The 24322-nt window shown below is 33.0% G+C and overlaps 1 protein-coding gene across 2 annotated transcripts in view; it reads right to left on the bottom strand.

Moving 5' to 3' along the window:
- ARHGAP15 (Rho GTPase activating protein 15) overlaps positions 1–24322 on the bottom strand; it is an 818783-nt gene that overhangs the window by 292453 nt on the left and 502008 nt on the right. For both annotated transcript variants that reach the window (XM_031963678.1, XM_031963679.1), the window contains exon 10: positions 22808–22906. In XM_031963678.1, coding sequence (XP_031819538.1) covers positions 22808–22906 — 99 coding nt within the window. The remainder of the gene's footprint in view (positions 1–22807; positions 22907–24322) is intronic.

Raw genomic sequence — 24322 nt, 5'->3', positions numbered from 1 at the left:
GGATAGATTGCCAGGCCTAGAATCAGGAAGATTCATTTTTTTTCTGAGTTCAAATCTGGCCTCAGAGATTTATTAGCTGGGTGATGCTGGACAAATCACTTAAACTCATTTGCCTCAATTTTCTCATCTGTAAAATGAGCTAGAGCAGGAAGTGACAAACCACTTCAATATTTTGTCATGAACACTCCAAATGGGGTCACAGAGTCACACACAACTTAAAAAACAACAACAACTGAACAACAAAAACTATTGCCTACAGAATTATCTACTTGTACAAAGTCTAAGATATAAAAATGCAGGCTGGTCATATAAGAAAGAAATAAACAAAAAAGTATCATCAACATAATGAAAGGGAAAGTGATTACATCAAGGGAGATTATAAAAACTCTAGCATCATCATAAAACTGGAAAGCAGGAATTCTGGGCAAGATTCATAATTATTGGTTCAAAAACTTTGGAATGGTGAATGAATTACTAGCAAATCACTTTACAACTTCCTCTCATACTCAAGTCTGATTCCACCTTTCTTAACAGAACTCATTACTCTTATCCAAAGATGGAAATACATAGATGATTTTGTGTCTATTTACCTTATAAGGTATATTACTCAAAATTTATAAACAATTAAAAGACAATTAGCAAAAAAAAAGTCAATGGGGTAACAAGCAAACAATCACTTTGGTAATTATTGAACGAGCTGTCTTAACATATCATCACACGTATACTGACTTTCTTGATTATTCTTTGGCCAGTTTCATATTCATAGCTTCTTCTTGCATTGCTAAAATGTAAAATGGTTGTCATGCAGTAAAAACAGAATATTTAAGATTAAAAATGGACATTTAAAAAAATTAAAATGTTTTCATTAATAAAGTAATGTTAAGAATAACTCATATAATCTTGAAAATTTTTGTCAATTCATTATAATTCTTCCAATTTTTATACATTGTCAATAAGTAGTACTCTATATGGAATCCAAGTTAATGGGACTGTCAAATCAAAATCTTTTAATCATTTGATGTGCACAGAAGACATCAAACTGTATAGCTTCATTGAAAAATTACATTAAACAACTCCTTCATCTCATGGACTCTTTCCCCAGTGATACTGAAATGCCATTTGGACTTGATAAAGGAAACATGATTTAGGCATGCCAAGGAAATAGCCTAAAGATTCTGAACTCAAATTTGGAGGTCACATGGAACTAATGGATGAGGGTGACCAATACCTTGGTCTTCTGCAGACAAATCAAGCATTAAGACATCAAACAAAAGGCTGTGATTAACTCCCTTAAGAAACTTACTGAAATCAAGGCTGAATGAGAAAAATACTTTAAAGCAATTAAACCTACCTCATACCAATCTTAATGAAAATAGTTTTCATACTATGAATTGGATCATAATGGATTTGAAATATATCCTTATAAACATTCCTAAAAGGAAACATAGAACCCATCATTTTGATGCAGTCCTGTAAAGATTCTTATTTCTCTAAAAAGAACAAACAGGACAAGTTGAAAACTTGGCTAAGATCTATGAATGGAATCAAAAGATCCTTCAAAAGTGGCATCTGCATGTACTTCATCCACATTATGTTAACAAAAAAGAATTGAGCAAATGGACAGGTCATGAAAACTTATCTGAGGAAATGAGTGATGGCATTGACAATAATTTAGGAATGGGATATTGCCACCAGAAATTATAGAATAGTTACTCTTAAAAATCTCAGTCTTTGTGGTCAGAGGATATTATGCAAGGGAATGGTAGAGAATTTGCAACAAACTATTACAAATTTAAAAAATTTAACACCTGCTAAATGCCTAATAAGACATGACCAAGTGTCTAGAATTATCCTTTAGAGGTTTTCTATCTCTGAAGAAATGAGATAAAACATAGCTCTATACTCTAATAAAGACCTCAAAATGCCCTGGAAAGTAAACAATAAACTGTAAAAGAATTGGAGCAATATCACAGACCAAGCAGTTGTTTTCAGTTTCTTAGATATAACATTGATCCATAAATACTAGAGAACAAAGTTTTTAGTAAATATTACCAAATCAAATAGTCACAAACTCTAAACTACATGGAATAAGAAGCTTTTAAAAAAGAGAGACCTATCAAAAGAAATTAAAAATATTTTATATTTTTATGAAATGTTAACATGGGGAAAGGAAGAAATATCTATCCTTCCTATTTCCATGGCTGCTTCTGGAGTTGTTCTAAGGATGCTCTCAGTGAACTTGCAGAAAATGAGCCTCCATATTTTTACTCAAGTAAAAAAACACATTGATTTTATCCTTTTATAAAATAGTCCACAGAATATTAAAAATAAAATATTAAAAATATTAAAAAAGCAGAACAGCAACTTGGCCCAGAACCATTTTTATCTATTTATTTATTCCATCAAAATGGATGAAAACTAATAATAATGATGGCAATAATATCTTCATGGCTGACAGTTTCTAAAATGCTTTTCATATATTAAGAAATATATTTTTCAGTAAAGAACCTGTAATTATGGAAATATATTACCCTTCAAGCACAGTTAGTGTAAGTATATAACAAATATCAAATACATGCAGTTATACACATATACATACATAGTAAGCATCAACTTAAGCAGAAAATCCAGTTAGAGATATTTTGAAGAGTTTTTAGTCTATATAGAAAGACTGGGAAATTATTTAGCCAATCCACTGCACCGTCCATTCTTCAAAAAATAGTTCTTGCTGTATCCTTAACTTCACCTCCTACAGGGAGGGAACATTTCTTCAGACTGTTTTATTGCCAATGCATTTTTACTTTGTATGATGAAATGAAACAAGGGACTGGTTTCATTAGAAGAGGAGGTAAACAGAGCATTTATTAAATTTGCCGATGATACTAAATTGGGAGGAACTGTGGACATCTGTGAGGACAAAAGAATCATACAAATGGACTTAGAAATAAGGGCAGGAAATAATAAAATGAGATTCAGCCTTAAATAATGCAAGCTAATACATTTGGGAAAAAGATAATCAGAAACATGACTATTCAGTGGATGGTAGATTCTTGGGAAGTAGAAATGGTAAAAGAGACCTAGAGGGTGATAATGGGAAAAATTATACAGAAACTGACATATTCATAGATATCTGCCCACCATCCATATAACATTCCACACACAGACACACATATACAGTCCTTGGAATTATAGTTGCAAAGTTATAATTTCTCAAAGTAGAAAGAAAATTCTATCCTTATAACATTGTTTTGTCTTAAAAAGAGGCAAGGTTGGATTTCAGTTCAGATGATTTGCCAAAGTTTATGATCTACTAGGCAAGTTAGACTCTAGTCTATGATGCAAAATTGCATGTGATGCTGAAAGGCTAATGGACTTTCCCAGAGGGTCATGGGTAGTATGAGTCAGAACTTGAACCTAGGTCTTTCTGAAAGCAAAGCTCACACTTTATCTACTATACAACTCTGACTTTTACAATGCAGTTATGAAGAAGGGAAATTTATAGTGATTCTGGGCAAGTCACTTAATCCTGCTTGCTTTCAGTTCCTCATCTGTAAAATGAGCTGGCAAAGGACATGGCAAACCACTCCCACTATTTTTGCCAAGAAAACTCCAAATGAGATCATGAAGGGTTGAATACAAGTGAAACGCTTTAACAAAAACACAACCATTTCTAAAAAATAAACCTTATCTATCATTATTATCTGACATTGACAACTATCATCGATACACTTTCATCATCTTTTCACCAGGTCTAACAATCTTTTTCATGCTCTTTTAAATCTTAAAATGTGTTGTAATTATTCAGCTTTAAATCTATGATTCTCTGATATTATGATCTCTGTGCCTCTACTTTAAATCTTCTCCATGTTCTCTATATTCTCTTTTAAATGTCGAGTACTAGTGTAGACATAAGTATTCCAGAATTATGCTATCAGCTTTTAAAGTCAGTACTAGCATTCCTATTTTCAAGAACAAAGATGAAATGAAAAATTAATTACAATGATATCTGACTGCTCCCTACAGTAAGAGCCAAGAAAATTAAAAATCCTAAATGAGCTGAAGTTCACAAAATGTACTTTAAAAATATCTATATCTACATCTATACATATATACATGTGTATATGTGTATACATACATATATATGCATATATACTTAGACATAGATATATTTCAGGCCAGTCATTTTTTTAGTCATGTCAGATTTGACTCATTTGGGGTTTTCTTGGCAGAGATACTGAAGTGTTTTTATTATTTCCTTCTCCAGCTCATTTTTAGAAGTAAGGAACTGAAGCAAATAGGCTCAAATGACTTGTCCGGGGTCACACAGCTAGTATATATCTAAGGTCAGATTTGTACTCAAGAAATTTAGTCTTTTTGACTCTAGACCTAGTACTCTATATGTACCTGGCTGCATATGTACACACACACACACACACACACACACACACACACACGATGTTAAACCATAAGAACAAGAAAAGGAAAGACACATTTGAGGTGACTGTATAATACTAACTAGATATTGAAGGAAGGAAGAATTCTTCAATTTTTTTGTTTTCTTCATTTCTAAAATGGAAAATAATTTCCAAACTTAAAGTCTAAATTGCACTTCTAATAAGGAAGGATAGATTAAGAGAGCATCTGACTGTTTTAAATGTATCCAGATCTCTTAAGTCCAGGCCCTACTTATGTGTGCTTAACCCTGAGCAAATAATTTCCCTTCTCTGGACTAGTTTCTTAATCTATAAAACAAGGGGATTGGCCAAATGATCTCTAATGACTCTTCTAACTTTAGCTCTAACATCCTATGATTTCATTATCCACTGATTATGTTCCAGCAACCTGAAGTAAGTATCAAATGTGATTTCAGGAAAAAAAAAAAATCTCCTGAGAAGTTTTGTGGGATTGGATGTAACCAATGTTCCAATTTTCAAAAATAGGTAAAGGGTGAATTTGGCAATCTGCAGATAGATCACCTTTAATTAACACCTGTCTAAAGTGTGTTAATGAATAGTCTCATATCAGTTTGGAGGGAGATTTCTCATAGCATGACAGAAGGGACCTGACCTTTGTTATGTATTGCTCAGTGTAGTATCTTATTTTTAACTAGTTTTTTTTAAATCACATAATATTTTGAGAGATTATCAGATGAAAAATAATAGTTAGATGTATTTTCAGACCGTTACACATAAATTTCTAAAGGGGATTTTTCTATCAATCAATCAGCAATATTGATGCAAAAAGTTTGAACAAAATACTAGCAAGATGACTATAATAACGTATCACAAGGATTATACACTATGACCAGGTGTGATCTATACTAGAAATGTAGGCTTGGTTCACTATTAGAAAAACTATCAACATTATTGGCCATATCAATAATAAAACTAACCAAAATCATATGATTACCTCAATAGATGCTGAAAAAGCTTTTGTCAGTCAATAGACAATTATTAAACACCTACTATATGTCAGATATAAAACTAAGCATTGGAAATATTAAAACAAAAATTTAACAGTTCATATCTTCATAAACTTTATATCTAAGTAAGGGAGAAAATGTGAAGAGATATAAGTGTAAATGGAGAAACATATATAAAATTATACCAAGATAAATGTAAAGTAATTAGATATAAAGTAACTAAACACTAGTACTTGGGATGGGGATGGCCAGCAGTGATGGCTTTACGTAGAAGATGATGCCTGAGGAGGCATATCTCAAAACAAAACAAAACAAGAAAGAAAGAAAGGAAGGAAGGAAGAGAAAGAAAGGAAGGGAAAAAAGAAAGAAAGAAAAAGACTAGGTGAAAGTGATGAGGAGGGTGTGAATTCCAGACATGGTGAGGGAGGGTGGCAAGGAGAAAGAGATGGGAAATGCAGTGCTGGGTATGGGTAAAAGAAAGGCCAGTTTGGTTGCCCTATTTGAGTACTAAAATGAATAATGAGATTGGAAGGATAGGATGGGACTTGTTGTGAAGAGGTTTAAAAGATAAGAAACTGACTGAAGTGGTACAGGGGAGTCAGAAAGATATAAGTTAAAATGCTGTCCCAGACACTAACTAATTCACCCTGGACAATTCATTCAATCTCAGTTCCTCTTTTGTAAAATGGAGATATTTAAAATGAGATATTTGTAAAGTACTTTCTAAACCTTAAACTATTATACCAATGTTAGCACTCACTGCAAAAGAGTTTAGAATTTATCTTAAAGATGTGCAGGAATTTATTGAATGGTCAGATATGTCCTTAAGGAAAATTACTTGCTATTGTTGAGGATGGATTGGATTGAGTAGAGATTAAGTAGAGGTTTCAGGTAAGGAGACATATTTGGAGGATATCATTCTCAGTGAAAGGAGTATAAGTGTCCTGACTAAAGAACTAGCTACCTAAGAAGAAAGAAGATATAAGATGGACTAAACATAGCAAAAATTGGTAACTAATTGAATATTTAGGGTGACTATTCAAGAGTAATGCTAAAGCTGTGAATCTTAGAGACTGAAAGAATGATGATGCCATTGAAACATTTAGGATTTCCCCAACTGATAAATGATCAAAGAATATTAACAAGTGATTTTCAGATGAAGAAATTAAGATTATCTATAGTGACATGAAAATGGTTTAAATCACTATTGATTAAAAGATATGACAAAAAAATCATAAATGTTGGAGAAAATATGGGAAAATTGGATTACTAATATATTGTTGGTGGAGTTGTGAACTGATCTAACAATTCCATAGAGCAGTTTGGAATCATACTGTGTATATGCTTTGATCTAACAATACCATTCCTAATTCTGTATCCCAGAGGGATATTTAAAAATGCAAAAGGGCCCACATGTATAGAATATTTGTAGCAATTATTTTGAGGGGTTGCAAAGAATTGGAAATTGAGGGGATGCCCATCAATTGGGGATCAATTGAACAAATTGTGGTATATGAATGTAATGGAATATTCTTGTTCTCTAAGAAATGATGAACAGATGGATTTCAGAAAAACCTGGAAAGACATGGACTGATCCTGAATGAAGTGAGCAGAACCAAGAGAATTTTGTACATAGCAACAGCAGTAGTGTATGATGATCAATATAGTAGACTTCACTTTTCTCAGCAATACAATTATCTAAGTCAGTTCCAAAAGGCTCATGATGAAAGTGCCATCCATTTCCAGAAAAAGAATGATGAAGTCTGAATGCAGATTGAAGCATAATATTTTATTTTTTTCTTATGATTTCCCTTTTGTTCTGCTTTTTCTTTCATAATATGACTAATGTAGAAATATGTTTAACATGGTTGTACATGTATAAGCTATATCAGATTGCTTGCTGTCTTGGGGATGGGAAAGGGAAAGGAGGGAGAGAGAAAAATTTGGCACTCAAAATCTTACAAAAATGAATGTTGAAAACCATCCTTATGTGTATTTAGGAAAAAAAATAAAGATATAGGGAAATTTTTGACAAATGCTGAAGGGACTTTGGGAAAATAAGTACATTAATGCATTGTTTTTGGAGCTATGAACTGATCCAGGCAATTTGGAAGGAGGAAGAGACCAAGTCACAGGAAAATTCTATTAATGGTAGGTTAGAGGGACTCTGTTTCATTCTATTTTTTTTAATCAATGATTTTGATGAAGGCAAAGATAGCATCCTTAACAAATTTGTAAATGATATACATCTTGGAATGATAATCAGCATGCTTTTTGACATTTTGATTTGGGGGTAGGGTTATGATTTCATTGTTAGAGGAAACTCCAGAAGAAAATCCTTCTACACTACAGCTTGGCAACTGTTTTTCAATATATATGGTCTTAAAGAGCTGTCTAGGACACTGAGAAGTTAAGGGACTTGTCCAAGATCACAGAGCTAGCATGTGTCAAGACAGTATTGTCATACTGTCCCTGAACAAATATGAGAGATGATGTAATACAATCAGAATGATGTTGATACATATACAGTGACAAATTATTTTGACAATAAAAATGATGGCTAAAATTAGCAAGATTAAATTTAATAGGATTAAATATAAAGACATTCATTTTGGTTAGAAAAATATTTTTTTTTCAAATATTACTCAAGTAGTATTTTAAAATTCTGATATGGAAGATTCTAAGTTTGGTTTTGGGTGACTGCCAAAGTGTAAAAATATCATTAAATCACTAAATCAACTAACCTTCATTAATTATTTGTTGTATGATGATCTTTGTATTTGCTAGGTACCAGGGATACAAAGATAAATATTAAACAGTGGTTGACCTCAAGGTGATTACATTCTATCAGGGGAATTAAAATGTAGAACATAATGAAATAGGAAACACATACATAGAAAATATATATATATATATATATTTTTTTTTCTGGTCAGTAAGGCCATGGAGAACTGATCAAACTAAGAATGGTCTCATGTAGTAGGTGGCACTGAAGTTCTATTGCTACCGGTAAAGAGGGACACTATTCCAAACATGGGGGACAACTTGTACAAAGTAGGGAAACAAAGTTAAGAGGTAGACTATTATATACAAAAAGTAGCAAGTATGTCCATTTAGCTAGAATAAAGATTGAGAGTTAGAAATGAATTCAGAAAACATCTTGTCTACTGATTTGTAAAGTATCCCCTAAGATCCTTTGAAGATAAATAAAAATTAATTTCATAGAAATTCCAAGATATTTTAATTTTTAATATAGATATAACCTATGCAAATGAAAGTCTTTTGGGGTCCTCAATAATTTTTTTTAAGTCTGTACAGGGCTTCTGAGTCCAAAAAGATTGAGAGTAGCTGATAAGTTAAGTCTCTTATTTTTATAGGTGAGAAAAAATGAGGTCCAGAGATGCTAATTAAGTGCTTGCTCTGTAATGCTGGAGAAACTGAGTAAGACAGAGATTAGAGAACAATTTAATAGTTTATTACATGGAGAGATTTATTGGGACCAAATGATCCATATTTGGTCCCAGGGCTGAAGGAGACTATCCTCTCAAAGAATCCAGCAGTGAATATCAGATAACAAGGTTCTTTTATAGGGTAACAAGAACAATGGGGGAAGTACCTGGGTGGGGATGACCTAATGGAGGGAAGCACCTAGGATAACATAATGGGAGATACTGGAGAGGCTCCTGATATTCTAATGATGTTTAAAATGGATAAAGACCTTTGTCCCATTAAACATTAAGAGGGAATAAGTATAGCCTAAGGTCTAAGATATAAGACCTTTATCCTATGAAACATTAAGAGGGAATGGTTATAACCTGAGGCAGAGTAACTAAATAGGACAATTAGGGAAACTGAGTCAGGACATTAAAAGGGAACTATGGCACAACAGCTCAAGGTCACATAAGTAATAAGAAGCTAGAATTTGAACCCAGTTTACTTGATAGCGATCTCAATGCTCACAAAATGTAAACTCAATTGCAGATTATATCAAATGAAACAAACTATTCATTTAACAATAAATAAAAGTGCTACTCTGCTTCATGCTGGTCAGCTCTTATTATCTGTAGTACTAAGTTTAATTCAGAGTGCCGCTTTTAAAAGAAAATAGAAAATATCTTGAGAAGACCTAACAACATGATGGAGTCTGAAAACCATTTGATGCAAAAAATATGGCAAGAACTAAGGTCCCTTCCAGTCCTGAATACTATAATCTTGTGATCTTTTGTCTGTTTAACCTGGAAAAGGAAAGGCTTGATAGCTGCTTTTACATTTTAAAAGGCAATCAAGTAGAAGAAAGATGTTTGTTATGTATTGCTCTAAGATAGAAGCTGAATGAGGAGCTAAGGGTGGATGTTAAAAAGAATCTGATTTGAGTTCAGGATAACAAAGAACTTCCTTCCTAATGATTCCATAGAGGAACACAGCTGCTTTGTGAAGTAGTCAGTTTCCCACCCCTAGGGTTGGTATTTAAGCTGATACTGGATGGCCATCTGTTTTGACCTGATGAATAAGCTATTCAATGTTCAGATTTGAATTAAGAAGTTCAGGAAAGGAGCATACAAGGGACCCATAGCAAGGAAGCAAAGTAAGGTTTATTCGAAGGATCCACTGGAGCAGGTATCATTCAGCAGCTCCTTGCACTAGAAGATGCAGGCTCAGCAGGCCCTGCCTAATATTTGCAAGCCAATCAGTCATGTATTACTCTGAAAACCAGTCACCCAATTATTGTAGATATTTAAATGTCAACATCAGTCAAAACTACTGAGAAGGCATAGGTGGTAATCAAAATCATTATCCTGTAGCTGAAGGACCCAATGAGACCTAAAGCAGAAAATAGTATATATCCCAAAGAAAGATTGGATGGAAAAACACTGGCAGAGCTCTCTTGACATCTCCTGGAATAGTCTTGCTCAATATACTTCAAAGGGAGGCAAGAGGCTGGGAGAAATTTGTGACTTGAGGGACATTAATCATCTTTCCCAGAAGCAGACTGCAAGAGAGTAGGGAAACTTATTCCTTATTAATAGAAACTAAAGCAGAAAAAGCAAATGCAGAGCATATACTTGCTAAACATGCAATTAGTTAATCATACAAAGAACTAATTCAGTAAGAGAGATATCATTTTTTAACACTCCTATCATAGTGATATAGAAAGGATCATTTTATTGAGTAGGAAGTATATTCTGATAAACCATAAGTTCCTTTTTGTGACTATAAGTTTGATACTATGAGTTATACTTAGCATCCTCCCAACCCCACCTAGATAACAAGGATGAAACTGTCCCTCAGGGTGGGGTCCCTCAGTGAGGCAGAGTGGAAGGAGATTTTCTCCTTTAAGGATTTTTAGAGTTTTGGGGTCCCCTCTTCAATAGGACTATTACTAAACTAAATAATTTACATTTAGGGCCTTGATATGGTTGGTTCTATGTCACAATCCAGTTAAGAATTCTTTTTTGCAGTCTTAAAGATAGAAGAATAAGGGAAAGAGCAAAACCTTAAAATCTTTATGCTATCTTTGTTAACCTTACAAAGAATCTGGTACCATTAGTTGATTTCAAATGTCCTAATAAAAAGCAAGTTCAAATACAATGAAAAGTTCATTGATAAATATTAATTAAAAATGTATTGTTGGGAAGTGATTATACCATTTTGGAGAGTAATTTGGAATTATATCCAAAGGTCAAATAGATTATGCATATGTTTTGATTAGGAATGTGACTTTGAGATCTATATCCCCCTCCTCCCAATTTTTTTTAAAAAAGGAAAGGGACTTATTTCTAAAAAATATTTATAACATCTCTTTTTGTGGTAGCAAAGAATTGGAAATTAAGGGGATGCTCATCGATTGGAGAATGGCTGAATAAGTTATGATATATGATTGTAATGAAATACTATTGTGATATAAGAAAAGACTGACTTCAGAAAAAAAAAAACTTGAAGAGACATAAGAACTGATGCAAAATGAAGTGAACATTAGTAGAATACTGTACACTGTAACAGCAATATTATGCGATTATTAACTATGAATGACTTAGCTATTCTTAACAATACAACGAAAGAAGACAATTCCAAAGGACTCATGATGATGATGGAGTTCTAGTGGCAGTCAGAGAGTTGTGGGAATCCCTTTTTGGTCCATGCAGTCCTTCATGAAAGAATTCACGACCCAGAGTTTTAGGTGGTAAAAAGGGAATTTTATTGCTGGATGAGAAGTCAACTTTGCTAAGAAAACTGACTTCTTCAGTGGCAAAGTCCTATTAGGGAAATGGAGGCTGGTACTGAAAAGAGAATGTCTTCATAGCAGACAGGGTCCTGGCAGCTATGCCAAAGAGGTAAAGCATACTACTTTGGATATTCTGCAAAGAAGTGAGTTGAGAAATATCCTTTATAGAAAATCTGAAGCTCAGGTTTCAGGTTGAAAAGAAAGCCAAAGTCTCCAGACCTAGACCTCCAATTGAATGGAAAGTACTTTTTGAAGGTTTCTGGAATTTGGAATTTCCTGAAAAGGGTCTGCATCAATGAGGTGATTTGCCTTAGAAAAGCCTATCCAGGAAGATGTTCTGTTTATAGACTTTCTGGAGGCTGGGGGGTCAGGAATCAAGGGGGACAGAATTTCAGAGTGTTAATTTTACAAATCAAAAGGAAACACAGTTTCATACCCCCATCAATGAGAAATGTTATACTTATCCAGAGAAAGAACTGACAGAGTCTGAATACAGATTGAAGCATACAATTTTTTATTTTAACATTTTTTTCTTTGGTCTGTTTCTTCTACAACATAAATAATATGGAAATATGTTTTTTACATGATTATTACACTTATATAACCTATGCTAAATTGCTTGCTGCCTTAGGAAAGGGGATGGTAAAGGAAGGAAGGAGAAAATTTAGAATTCAAAAATTTTTTAAAATTTCTTTACATGTAATTGGGAAAAACAAAATATTATTTAAAATATATATTAGCTCGTCCCATCTGAATTGAGGGTTTCCTATATTTCTTTTTTATAGTTAATGGAGTAATGTTGGGTTTTATAGTAGACTTTGTCTTTTTCTTGAAGAGCTTCTGGTCTTTGGGGAAATTATTTTAATTCAACAAGTCATCTTCAAAGACTCTGGGATAGTCATCTAGGAGCTGTTGGAATTAATGCTATGCTTTTGTTGCACACATACAAGGCCCATGGGAATTATTTTGAGCAACTTTAAAAAGTCATTGTGGAGGGATGAATTGAGAAGAAACCTAAAGATTTATGTACGCAGTTGCTTAGACTACAAAAAGAAATATCTTGAAAATCTGTGAAGATTTTTTGGTGGGAAATACAGACCAAAAGTCATCATATCGTCTTTTTACCTCAGTAGCTTACCTTTTCAATACAGCATTCTGCTTGTTTGACCACAAGTCCTAGGACACTTTCATTGTTGAAGAACTACAAGTGAGGTAAATGAAGAGGCAGATGGTAGTTGTGAGTAGGCTGCAATACATCACATACAGGAAACATGAAGGAGAACCAGAGGAAAAGAGGCCAGAAAAGAAATATCTAAATGAAAAATGGGCTGGCTGATCAGAAAGAGTGAGGAGTAGCTGATGGAAAGCTTGGTGTTCTACTAGTATTGTCATTGGTGTTAAGAGAAATTTTGGAAGGCACTCAATAGGTTTGATCAATTTACCTGGTAAATTTATGGGATGAATCATGCAAGTAGTTAATTATACAAAGAGCTAATTCAATAAGATAAATATCATTCTTTAACACTTCTGGAAGAGGTGGTGTAGAAAGGATCATTGCTATGGACAAAAGTATATTCTTATAAAGCTTAAAGTCCTTTTTTGGGACTATAAGTTTGGTACTATAACTTATAGTTAGGATTCTGTGAAACTATTACTAAACAATAATTCACTTTCATTTCTCTGATATGATTAGTTTTATATCACAGTCCATTACCGAGGTCTTCTTTTTGCACCTTAAAGACAGAAGAATAAGGGAAGGAGCAAAACTTAAAATCTCTACACTATGTTTGTTGACCTTATAGAGAATCTGGGGTCATCAGTCAGTCTGAAGTCTTGTAGTACACTAGTACTCTAGAGTACAAGAAGAGCTTGGGTAGGCAAGGATAGTTGACAATCAGCATGGTTGAAAGAAATATTCACATTGAAGAGATCATAGATGAATTTGGGTATTTGAGAGAGCACTTTGTCTAATGACACACTGATTGACATAGAAGTAGAAAATTGAATCAAGAAGGTCAGAATGTTCTTTGCAAAGTTGGCAGATTGAATATGGCACCAATCTAGGATCAAGTTTCAGACCACACTGAAGGAGTTGTGCAAGTATCTAACCTGTTTAGAAATGAGTCCTCAGCCTGGCCTTGAAAAAGTTTGTTGTTGTATGGATCTAAGTCATATTTGGCAAGAGAAAAGATTTGATAAATCATCAACAACCACAATACTGGCACTGAAGCAATGTTTATTGGGACATACCTCATTGGAAGGCAATGCCTAAGGAAAAAATAAATTCAGGATATTTAAATACCTGATATATTGCGAATGGAAATGAAATGAGCACAAGATAGCTTAAGAATTAAAGATATTTGAGAAAAAAGTTTCAGATAATAGAACAAAATTACTAAAGAAACATCAATCAATCACCAAAGTTTTTATTAAGTATACCAAGGAATCAGGCACAATGCTAGTTGCTGGAGGGACAGAGTTGGCCTAGTGGATAGAGCACCAGCCCTAAAGTCAGGAAGACCTGAGTTCAAATCTGTCCTCGGACATTTAATAGTTTCTGGCTGTGTGACCCTGGGCAAGTCATTTATTCCCAAAAGGAAAAAAAAATGCTAGCTACTAGAGATACAAAGCAGGAAACCATTCCTACCCAAAATGATCTTACATTAAAATCAATCAATCATTTCAAAACTTAGATAGAGTTACATATGTTTTATTACTTTTATAATTTCACAAATCAGAGATTTTTTAATTATATGACTTTTATATCTAAATTTACTGGCCATAGAAATCTACTCTTTACAAGGATAAATTTTCTTATTTTATCTACAGTGCAAGAATCACCATATACAAACAAATCATAAAGTTTGGAATATTGCACATTTTTTGTAACTTACTAATTCATATTCTGAAAAAAACACATAATTTTAAAATTTCAAGCCAGAAATCATTTTTGTTATAAAAATGAAAATGGGATTGAAATCACTAACTGCCTTTTTGTTACTTTCTTGTTAAAAACTAAACAAATGAAATTTTTTTTTCATGTTTTGTAAACATGCTTCGAGAATAAATTTTATCCTTCCAAGTTTCAGTTAAGAATATTCTTTGGTTTTACTAATTAAGTTATGAAAGGAATTAACAATGGAAAAATTGCTAGATCCAAAACTCTCATAGTATAAATGACACTATCACAATCCACTGCTGTGTCTTCCATCTTGATATACTAGAGATGATATATTATTTAAAACCTTCTACATTATTAGAAACTAAGGTCCTACAAAATTGAGGCTGGCCCTGTTTCCCTTCCAGTGACTCTAAGGAAAAGTTATTTTAAGAATCTAAATTACTAAGTGGTGAGGGTTGAAGGGTAAAACAGAAATGTGGAGATAAATAAAAAAACAAACCCAAACCAGGTTTGGACATCATCTAAAAGCAGGCATTTAGCTTCTATCTTCTTCTCCATCACTTTAGATTTTTAATATTCTAATTTATATTATTTATATAATTCATATATTATTCATTAATATTATTTATACTATGTTGCCTTGTTTCTTAGGCAAAATTTCTGTTTACTTGTGTATTCCAATTTTGTTTTCCTAATTTTTATGAAATATGTGATAAAAGGAATGCTGTACATTTTTAAATGTAGGGCAAAGTCACCAATGATTACCAATAAATGGAGTTAAGTATGCAAATAGTAATATCTACAACTATAATGTGAATATTTAGAAAATGCTTCTTGTGGTTGCCAATGGAAAATATAGCTAGGATTTCTTTAACCAGCAAAATGATATATCTTTGGAATGGCTCAGCCAAAGAAGCAGGTACCAAAGATAAACAATTGCTCAATTGCTGGTCTTCCTTCTATTACAGACCTCACAGGCCTTTGTTTTTTATCTCTTTTTGTATTCTTATTTTTAAAACAAAGGATTTTTTTCTCTTTCTGCACCTTGTCATTTCTGTTTTCTTTCTCTTTCCTGTTCCCAATTCTCTTTTATACTCTTTTAATGTTTTCTGTTTACTTCTAAAAAAAAAAAGAAAAGGGAAAAAAAAAAAAAAAGAAAAAACCCTCTAGTTCTGAATGTGGCTTTCCAGCAGACACAGAGGCCCCAGCATGAATACCCCAAAGAACCAGCTCCAACTTGGCCCTTGGACAACATGCTGACTGGCTTTTGCTCTAAGGAAGGTGGCAATCGTGGGATTGTATTAGAGAGGAATGAAGTAGATACCCATCATTCAAAACTGGACAGAGCTTAATTCCAACTCAGAAGAGGAAACCAGGGAATATACTCACGCATAACTTTAGATTAAACAAAGTTCAGTGTCCCTGGGAACTTTTTTTTTTTTTTGCTGCTGTTGTTGAAGACACAAATATTCCCTTAAGGAGAAAAAATGCTTATCTTGAACTATTGATTTCTTTCTTTTTCTTTCTTTCTTTTTTTTTTTTTTTTTTGTACATAATTTTATCAGTTTGTTTTGTTTCTGTTACTTTTTTTTAACTTAATGCTTATAAAACTAGTAAGTAGAATTCTCCCTGGAATGAGATAGAATCATAAAAGCCTTTGAGAATCTTGTCACAAACTAAACAGTACAAATTGCACATTCTTCATGGAAGTATCAGTGTTTAGTGCGTGCTTGGATCCAACTATAATAGATTATCCCAAAGTGGGAAAGAATGAAGAGTACAAAATTAGCAGAACTGGGAGCTGAGATTGTTGAGTGGAAGCAATATGATCTGCACTCTCAGGGTAGTAGATTCTAAGGCAACTGGAAACAAATATACAAAATTATATTATGGCAAAGGAGTATTTTGTAGGTTTTGCAGAATAGTGCAGGGGAAAGAGCACAGCATTTGGAGTTAGAGTCCTGAATCCAAATCCTAGCTTTGTTATTACCTGTTTGACTCTGGGCAAGTCACTTAACCATTCTGAACTTCCATTGCATCATTTGTCAAATGAGGGAAGATGGATTAAAATGCCCTCCAATATTAATCCTAATTGTAAATCTATACTTCTATGACCATGTGGTAGCAAAAATGACATGAACTGCTATAGTTTATTGATAATACTTATTATTATAATGACTCTGGAAACTACATATATCCTAGATATAATAAATGTATACACTTCAGAGAGTGGATATGCTGGACCTTGGATTTTTATTAGTTTAGGAAACACCCTATGTCACTACCAATGAATGTTAGCTATTTTTCTGCCACTTAAATTTTTTAGAAGCTCTGTAGAGTAATAAGAAATTAATTCCTTGACTAGAGCAAGAATGTTTTCATTGAGGCCACTTGAAACCAGGTTTTCTTGACCATACACTTGACTATATACACTCTAAGGTATATTGCTTTATACACACACACACACATGTCTAGAAGATCTCTGTTCCATTCCACTTCCCCACCTTGTATGTATGTATATATATATATATATATATATATATATGTATATATATATATATATATGTAATATTAAAAATTCACAAAATTCAAATTACTTTCTCCCACATTTTATAACATAGCAAACTGGGTTTTTCTTTCTGTTCCTTTAGTTTAATTTAATATTTCCCATCCCTGTGTCTTTGTGATGACCATCCTTCATCTCTATAAAGTATTATCTTCTTACCTTTACCTCACATCTTTCTTTAAGGTGAAGCTCAAATACCATCTTTTTCATGAAGCCTTTCCTTTTCTTCCTCCCTCCCATATTCTGATATCCATTTTCCAAATTATTTTGTTTTTAATAACTTTGTACATATTTTTACCCATTAACTATATTTGTGTTTTAATATATCATTTTCTACACTCATGTACTTATAATAGGCATTATTTCATTTCTTGACTTAAATCTCCAGTATTTGGCACAGTGTTTGAAACACAGAAGGTATTAATAAATAATTGTTTGTCAATTGACTCCTCTTAGGTATATATAGGTATCAAATGTATATGCATCATTTCTACGGACATGCATCTAGTTTAAAAATATAAATACTTAGCAAAATCATTATAAATCTCAAAGTAAATAATAAAAATAGTCATAACAGACAAATATGATTATTTTACATTGTCCCTGCATGTATCATTAGAGTGTCCTTTGTGTATAATCATCTTGTACTAGGATAGGAGTTAAACAAAAGGAAACAGTTAAGGTATGATAATACTTTTAGCTCTTCTTTTTTCAGGTCACTATAATCTATCCAAAGATAACTAATTGTTCAAAGTAAACATTCCACTCAGACCACAAAAGGAATCCATTACACAAACATATAATTCACAGTCATTTTTAGTGGGTTGTAAACAGTTTGGAATGAGCATAAAATGGGACAAAAATCAAAGTGAGCATTTTGAAATGAAAAAGTGTTTGCTACAAAAGGTCAGTCCCTTTGCTTGGCAAACTATGTAGAAAAGCCTGGGAAAATGCTGATCACACAAGCAGTGAAGGGATTTTAAAGCCAACAACCTCCCTGTTTCTTTAAACAGACATCGGAACCTATAACTGGATCCTGTCAAACAAATGACAGCAAAAAAATATAACAGCTGCTAAGAAGTAAAGTTGAGAGATAAAGTTTTCTGAGCTAAGGACCTTCTCAGAAGTGGACTAAAGGTCTTTCTTAAATCTTTAAGGAAGGTTATGGATCCCAGGGTGGCTTTTAGGCACCAAGTCAAATATGTAATTTTGTATATCATTCCTGTCACAGCATTTTGTGTTCCAGGGGAATTTTTAAAAAAGGAAAGAAAGGACAAACTTGTTGTTAACAACTGCAGAGACACTCAGCAAAGCAGCCTATACCTGTAATCATCAAAATTGACAATGTTATGTCACATGTTGCATTGTTTAGATGATTAGGGACAAATTAACCTGGGTTTTAAATTGGAAGGGGAAAAGAATTGTAAAACCATATTTCAATAAATGAATGCCAAACTAAACAAAATTAAATTTCATTGGCCAACTCATATCATTCCATTACAAACTTAAAATATCCTAAAAGCACAAAAATCATGTTCAGGGAAGAAGTGTAATATACAGTTAGTATATTGCATCACTAGAAAAACAACATCTCTTATTTTTGAACTTTTTGCATGGCAAGCTATTAAGATAATAATTTTGTATAAAAGCTAGATCATCTCTTACCTTTTAAAGTGACTTCTAAATTCTCTTGCTTTAAATGCTCCCAATTTATGGAAATAAATAATCTGAGAAATGCCTTGAATAAAATTAGAATTTAAAATCATCTCTATAGCCATATCACAAATCCAGGACCATAATAATTTTTCTACCATCTAGAGTTTATCTTTCTATTCTTGGGACATATGAGCTTCCTTTACTTCTAAAGCAGGAATGGTTGAAAATCTAGGACTTTGTCCATTTTTGCTTTGTGTCCAAATTACAAAGCGTCGTTAAAGGTAAGCTACCACCATCTTTGTCAATATAACTGTTAATTCTTTTTTCTGTGGCTCAAATAAAATGGACCACATTTTTCATGGTATATTTCATTTGGCTTAAGTTAACCTGGTTTTTATCTTGAGGGAAGCAGAACAAACATTTTAAATTGATAATCTTTTTGTACTGTCTTATGCCAGTAAAGCACTATATCTACAATTTATACAAAAGATTTTCACAGATTTTCAGATGGTGCTACATGTGATCTCTCTTTCTCCCTCTCTTCATTCCATCATCACCACCATTTAATCAATACAGATTTCATCCAATGTTTCAATGCTTTTGGCTGTATTAAACACATAAATGTTCATGTGCGTGCAAACCCACACACAGGATAGATTTTGCAGTGACAAAAATAGATTCTGTAGAAATCAGTTGGTAAAAGGAAAAGACCTTGACTGAAAATTAGGTCAATTTAGAAGCCACAGAATTCAGGCATGGAAAAAGCAAAAGACAGCAAAGAAGCAAAGACAGAACATGTCTTTACAACTTAATCTCTTTCTTTTTGGTTTTGCCATCCAAATTTTGCATAAGTTTCTTAGGCCAAGTAGTGAGCAATATCAGAAGTAGCAGAAAGGAACTGAATTCAAATGGTAATAAATGGTAGAGTGCAGTAGAATGTTGTGGGGGCTTAGAGGTAGATGGAACGCAATCATGATAAGAAACACAGCAAATGAGTTATCCACTAAATTGGTTTACATTCAGCTCACTAAGACATTTCCTTCTAGGATAAATTAAAAATGTAACTAATACCTTCTAACCAGCAATGAATTCGGAATGCGTCTTGGAGCAAATGATGGATACGATTTCTGTATAAAGGTTACAGAAGCAATGAACATTTGCTTCTGTCTAGCTCAAGCAGGTAAAACAAAAAAATTAAGCTGATGAGATCTTTTTCCTGATAATGTTTTATTTTAAATCAAGCATATAAGTAGCATTTCTTAGTGCAGTTAGAAAATACAGATAATTTTCTTTTAAGAAGAAGAAGAAAAGATTTTTTCAAAAAATTTAATAAAAATTTTTTTTTCCACAACACTCTATGTGCCAGCTGCACTAAGTATTTAGGCCATCTCAGTAAGACTATGAAAGTAAACATACAGTTTTCATTAAATGTGCCTTTCCCATAATTGGTACATAAGTATTTCCCATGACTCTGCAGTGGAGTATTTTGGCTGGAGGAATATCTGGCCATTAGGAGGAGGGTTTCAGATATGTTGAGTCTCAGCCATGCCGAGAGACTTGGCACTTTCCTATGCTACTTCCTAATACCAACCCTAGTATAAAATGTCATCAGAAGCCTGCATAAACATTGGACTTAGCTTCACATAAATTATTGCTGTCCTGAGATAGTTGGTGCCAGAATTTAGTAAAAAACCAACACTTTGAGTAAATAGAGTTGGAGTATAAAAGTAAGAATATTAATCCAAGAAAATTATCATAGGAAAATATAATAAAAAACCTGCATGCAAATATTGTGATATGAGGTTTATCTTGTGCCCCCTAAGTTTGATTTTTACTTAACATTTTCATATAGCTTTTTAACCAGATTGAAATAATGTTCTCTCAATGCATTGATATATCGAATGTTTTGTATTCACATAGAGAATTAAAATTTACATCCACAGGCATTATTTTAAACTTTGTCTTCTGAACCACTTTGGATTTATGAATTAATTTTAATATTGCATGCAGATAATCAAATAAAATCCTTTATATGTTGTCCAATGATGAAGTCCTGCTCCTAAGACTTCTTAACCCATTGTCTTCTCTCTCCTAAATATGACACTATGGCTGCATCTAGAATTGATTATTTGCTCTCCTGGGCAGAATGTGAACATTTATGTAGACAAATGAATACACTTGTATTACTTAGAAGTGAATTCAATTCAATTCAACAAGTATTCTGAGTACTTAATGTAATGTATTAGGCAGTGGGCATACAAAGACAAATAACAATAACAACAAACTCTGCCCTTTCAAGTAGCTAACATTTTTCTGAGATGATATAGCGTGTATGTATGTAAAAACAAAGCACATAGGAAGTAATAAAAAGTAATCTCAAGAGGAGAGGGTCAGGAAAAGCTTGATATAGGAGACAATATGTGAGCTGGGTCTTAGAAACCTAAGGATTCTGTGACATATTCTATAGACATATATCATTGTGAATGATGTAGGACTTCTCTGAAATTCCTCTCTAATTTTGAGGCTCATGACAATATAATGCTGACAGTGAATTTTGAAAAATGAAGAAAATTAGAATTCTGATTTGGGGGCCACTTTAATGATTCTACTGACTAAATTATCAATTAAGGAAGGAATTGGTTTCTTTGTGTCATTAGTTGTTTTTAACTTATAATCAATGTCAAATACTATGAACTCCTAAATATAATCTATTATAAATGAAACATAAAGGTATCATAAAATTTCATAAACCATACCTTTTCTTCTAAGCTCTGAGCATCTTTATCTCTTGTTGATTGCTTCACTCATGTTCTTTAATTCACTTTTTTTTCTATCTGCTTTTCCTGATCTCTGCTTTTCTCTATGATGTGTTGTTTTTCTCTTCCCTAAAGCAACTTTCTCCTTTTTTTTTTTTCCTATTACTCCCCTTTTTGTTATTCTCTCATTCCCTACTGATCTGGGAATAGCAGAGTCCCAAGGTGGTCCTTACTATATAATTAAAGTGTGAATTTCCAGGAGTTGGAAATTGCAGGCCGTTTTTATTATGCTTCTATAATAAAGCCAGGTAACATCAAGAGAATTAAAATGGCTCTTTTCTTGGAAGATAACTTGATAAAGATTTCCCCCCTTGATTCTATTGTTTTGAGAGTGGAAGCTGAAAATGGGAATAGGTTCACCAATCCTTTTTCTGAAAACACCTCAATCTTTTACATGATATATATTCCCCTAGATCCTGGGAATATGTTGTAAACTTGTAACAGATGGTGATGAAGCTTCATATTTTTATACAATACATTTTTTAAGATTCTGCATCTAGTATATGTATCTCTCAGTTAAAATGACCTTCGATGAGTGGAGTCAAAGTAGGAAAAAAAAAACATACATATACAACTGAACAAACTACAGATACACTAGAGCAGAAATATTTGAGTCAATTTTATTCTGCTCTTTCTTCATTGTGATGCAATGATTCCAGGTGATAAACAAAATTTTGAATAAGAGAATCAAAGGTCATCATTCCACTGAAGGTACAAGTATTAATCATTCTAGGAAAATAGTTAGCCATGTGCTAAATGGCAAAGAAACATGTGCAAGAGAGAATATCACTGTTTGCAAGTTTGGGTGGTATTTGCTTTAGTTGGGTAATGTTGGGGACTTACCAAAAAATGTCCTGGCACAATATCTACCAGGGATCTTAGCATGAATATTATGAGGGTTCTAGTACTATGATTGCTGACATTTTATGAATGTTTTAGCATTGGCTTGAAAACAAGAAGTTTGCAATTGATTCAACAGTATGTCAAACAGACAAAATATTAAAAAAATGAACATTAGCGAGAATTACTAATGTCCCCATTGTAAAAACAAACTAAACCCAATATGAAACTTCATCCAGTAAAAAAAAAAAGACTCTCAAAAAGTTGAATTTTAATTGCATGACTTCCCAGGCAAATCAAGTAGATCTGTTAACTTAGAGCATCAGTTGTAAAGGCGGCTGCAAGAACGGGGGTGAAAACTACTACATATTCAGTTACTCACCTCTTTTTTCAACAGCCTCAATGCATTGCTTTACAAACCAAGGTACTGTGGAATTTTCACGTTCACACACCTTGTGCAGATGAGAGCCAAAAATCTGATCTATGAAAGAAACAAAGATGAGCTTCAGTAAAATCCATGCCTGTGTTCTATAATTTGATTCTACTTCCATATCTATATCCCTATGGAATCTCCATTTTGTACATAAATTGTTCTTATTTATTTAATTCAGTACTGTCTAATGTAGTCATACAAAGATCACAACTCAGTCATGTAATCTGGAACATAAGAAAATTAGACCAAATGACTTCTGAAGTTCCTTTTAGTTGTACAATTTAAAATTTCTAAAAGAGGATAGAACCTTAACCCAAGAGCCAGGAAATGAAAATTCAATTACAAATTATGTGAGTCTGATAAGATAAATCACATTTGCTCTGGGCTTTAACTCTTCCATTTGTAAACTGATAGCAACAAATTTCAATAAGATTCCTCCTAGGTAGACACACACACACACACACACAGAGAGAGAGAGAGAGAGAGAGAGAGAGAGAGAGAGAGAGAGAGAGAGAGAGAGAGAGAGAGAGAGAAAGAGAGAGAGAGAGAGAGAGAGAGAGAAAGAAAGAGAGAGAGAGAGAGAGACAGGGATCTTATTTATTTATTTTTTAATGTTTACCACAAGTAGTATTTTACCACATTGCTTAAAGAAAGTACTTAATATATATAGCAACACAGTACTTTCAATGTGAACTTTTTTAATGACCACTTTTAGAAAAACTAAATCACATTATTATCTTCATAATAGTTATATCAAAAGGCAAAAGAAAATGGGAGCTAACTGGAATGATATCTCAAAGGGTCTTCTTGGAGAGATGAAGGAGGTTGCTGAGTTGTTTTTTCCTTACTCAATAGCAACATGCAGCATCTTTTTATCTCTTGCAGTGATCTTGGTGAACACGAGCAAAAAGACCACCATGAAAATAACTGCAGCTTATTCACTTAAATATCTTAAATAATCAGGAAGTAAAGACAGTTTTAGGAGGATCAAATGATCCAAACCAAGCGAACATATGCTTTGATGCATGGTAATTTCAATAATGTGAAGGTAGTCATAAGCAATAATATAAAAAAAAATGTGGCTTAGGTTTTGAATAGTAGCCATAGGCTTATAAACTGAGAAAATTCATGACTATATATCAATAATACTTTCAAAAGCAGTAAGTAATATCATGAAAAAAAGGAAATCAGGTATATTTTAACATTTAGAAAATGTGTAACTTCTGATGTGTCACCAGAATTATCTGCCTGAAGTCATTCTGACTACTCTCTAGTTGGAAATAAGGTTAATATCGGCATCAAAATAGATGAATAAAGATAGAAAGACCCTAGAGTTTAGGTTCCTCTAACTTCATCTCCACCTTATACAAAATTATCAGCAATTCTGAAAAGCAGAAAATGGAAAAAGTTAAAGATATTTATTTTGATTACTGCCTTTTTCTATGAAAGTTTAAGTAGCAAAAT

Source organism: Sarcophilus harrisii, chromosome 3, assembly GCF_902635505.1.
Source record: "Sarcophilus harrisii chromosome 3, mSarHar1.11, whole genome shotgun sequence".
NCBI classification, from domain to species: domain Eukaryota; kingdom Metazoa; phylum Chordata; class Mammalia; order Dasyuromorphia; family Dasyuridae; genus Sarcophilus; species Sarcophilus harrisii.
The sequence above is the reverse complement of the archived record's forward strand: the minus strand, read 5'-3'. Positions and strand labels throughout refer to the sequence as shown.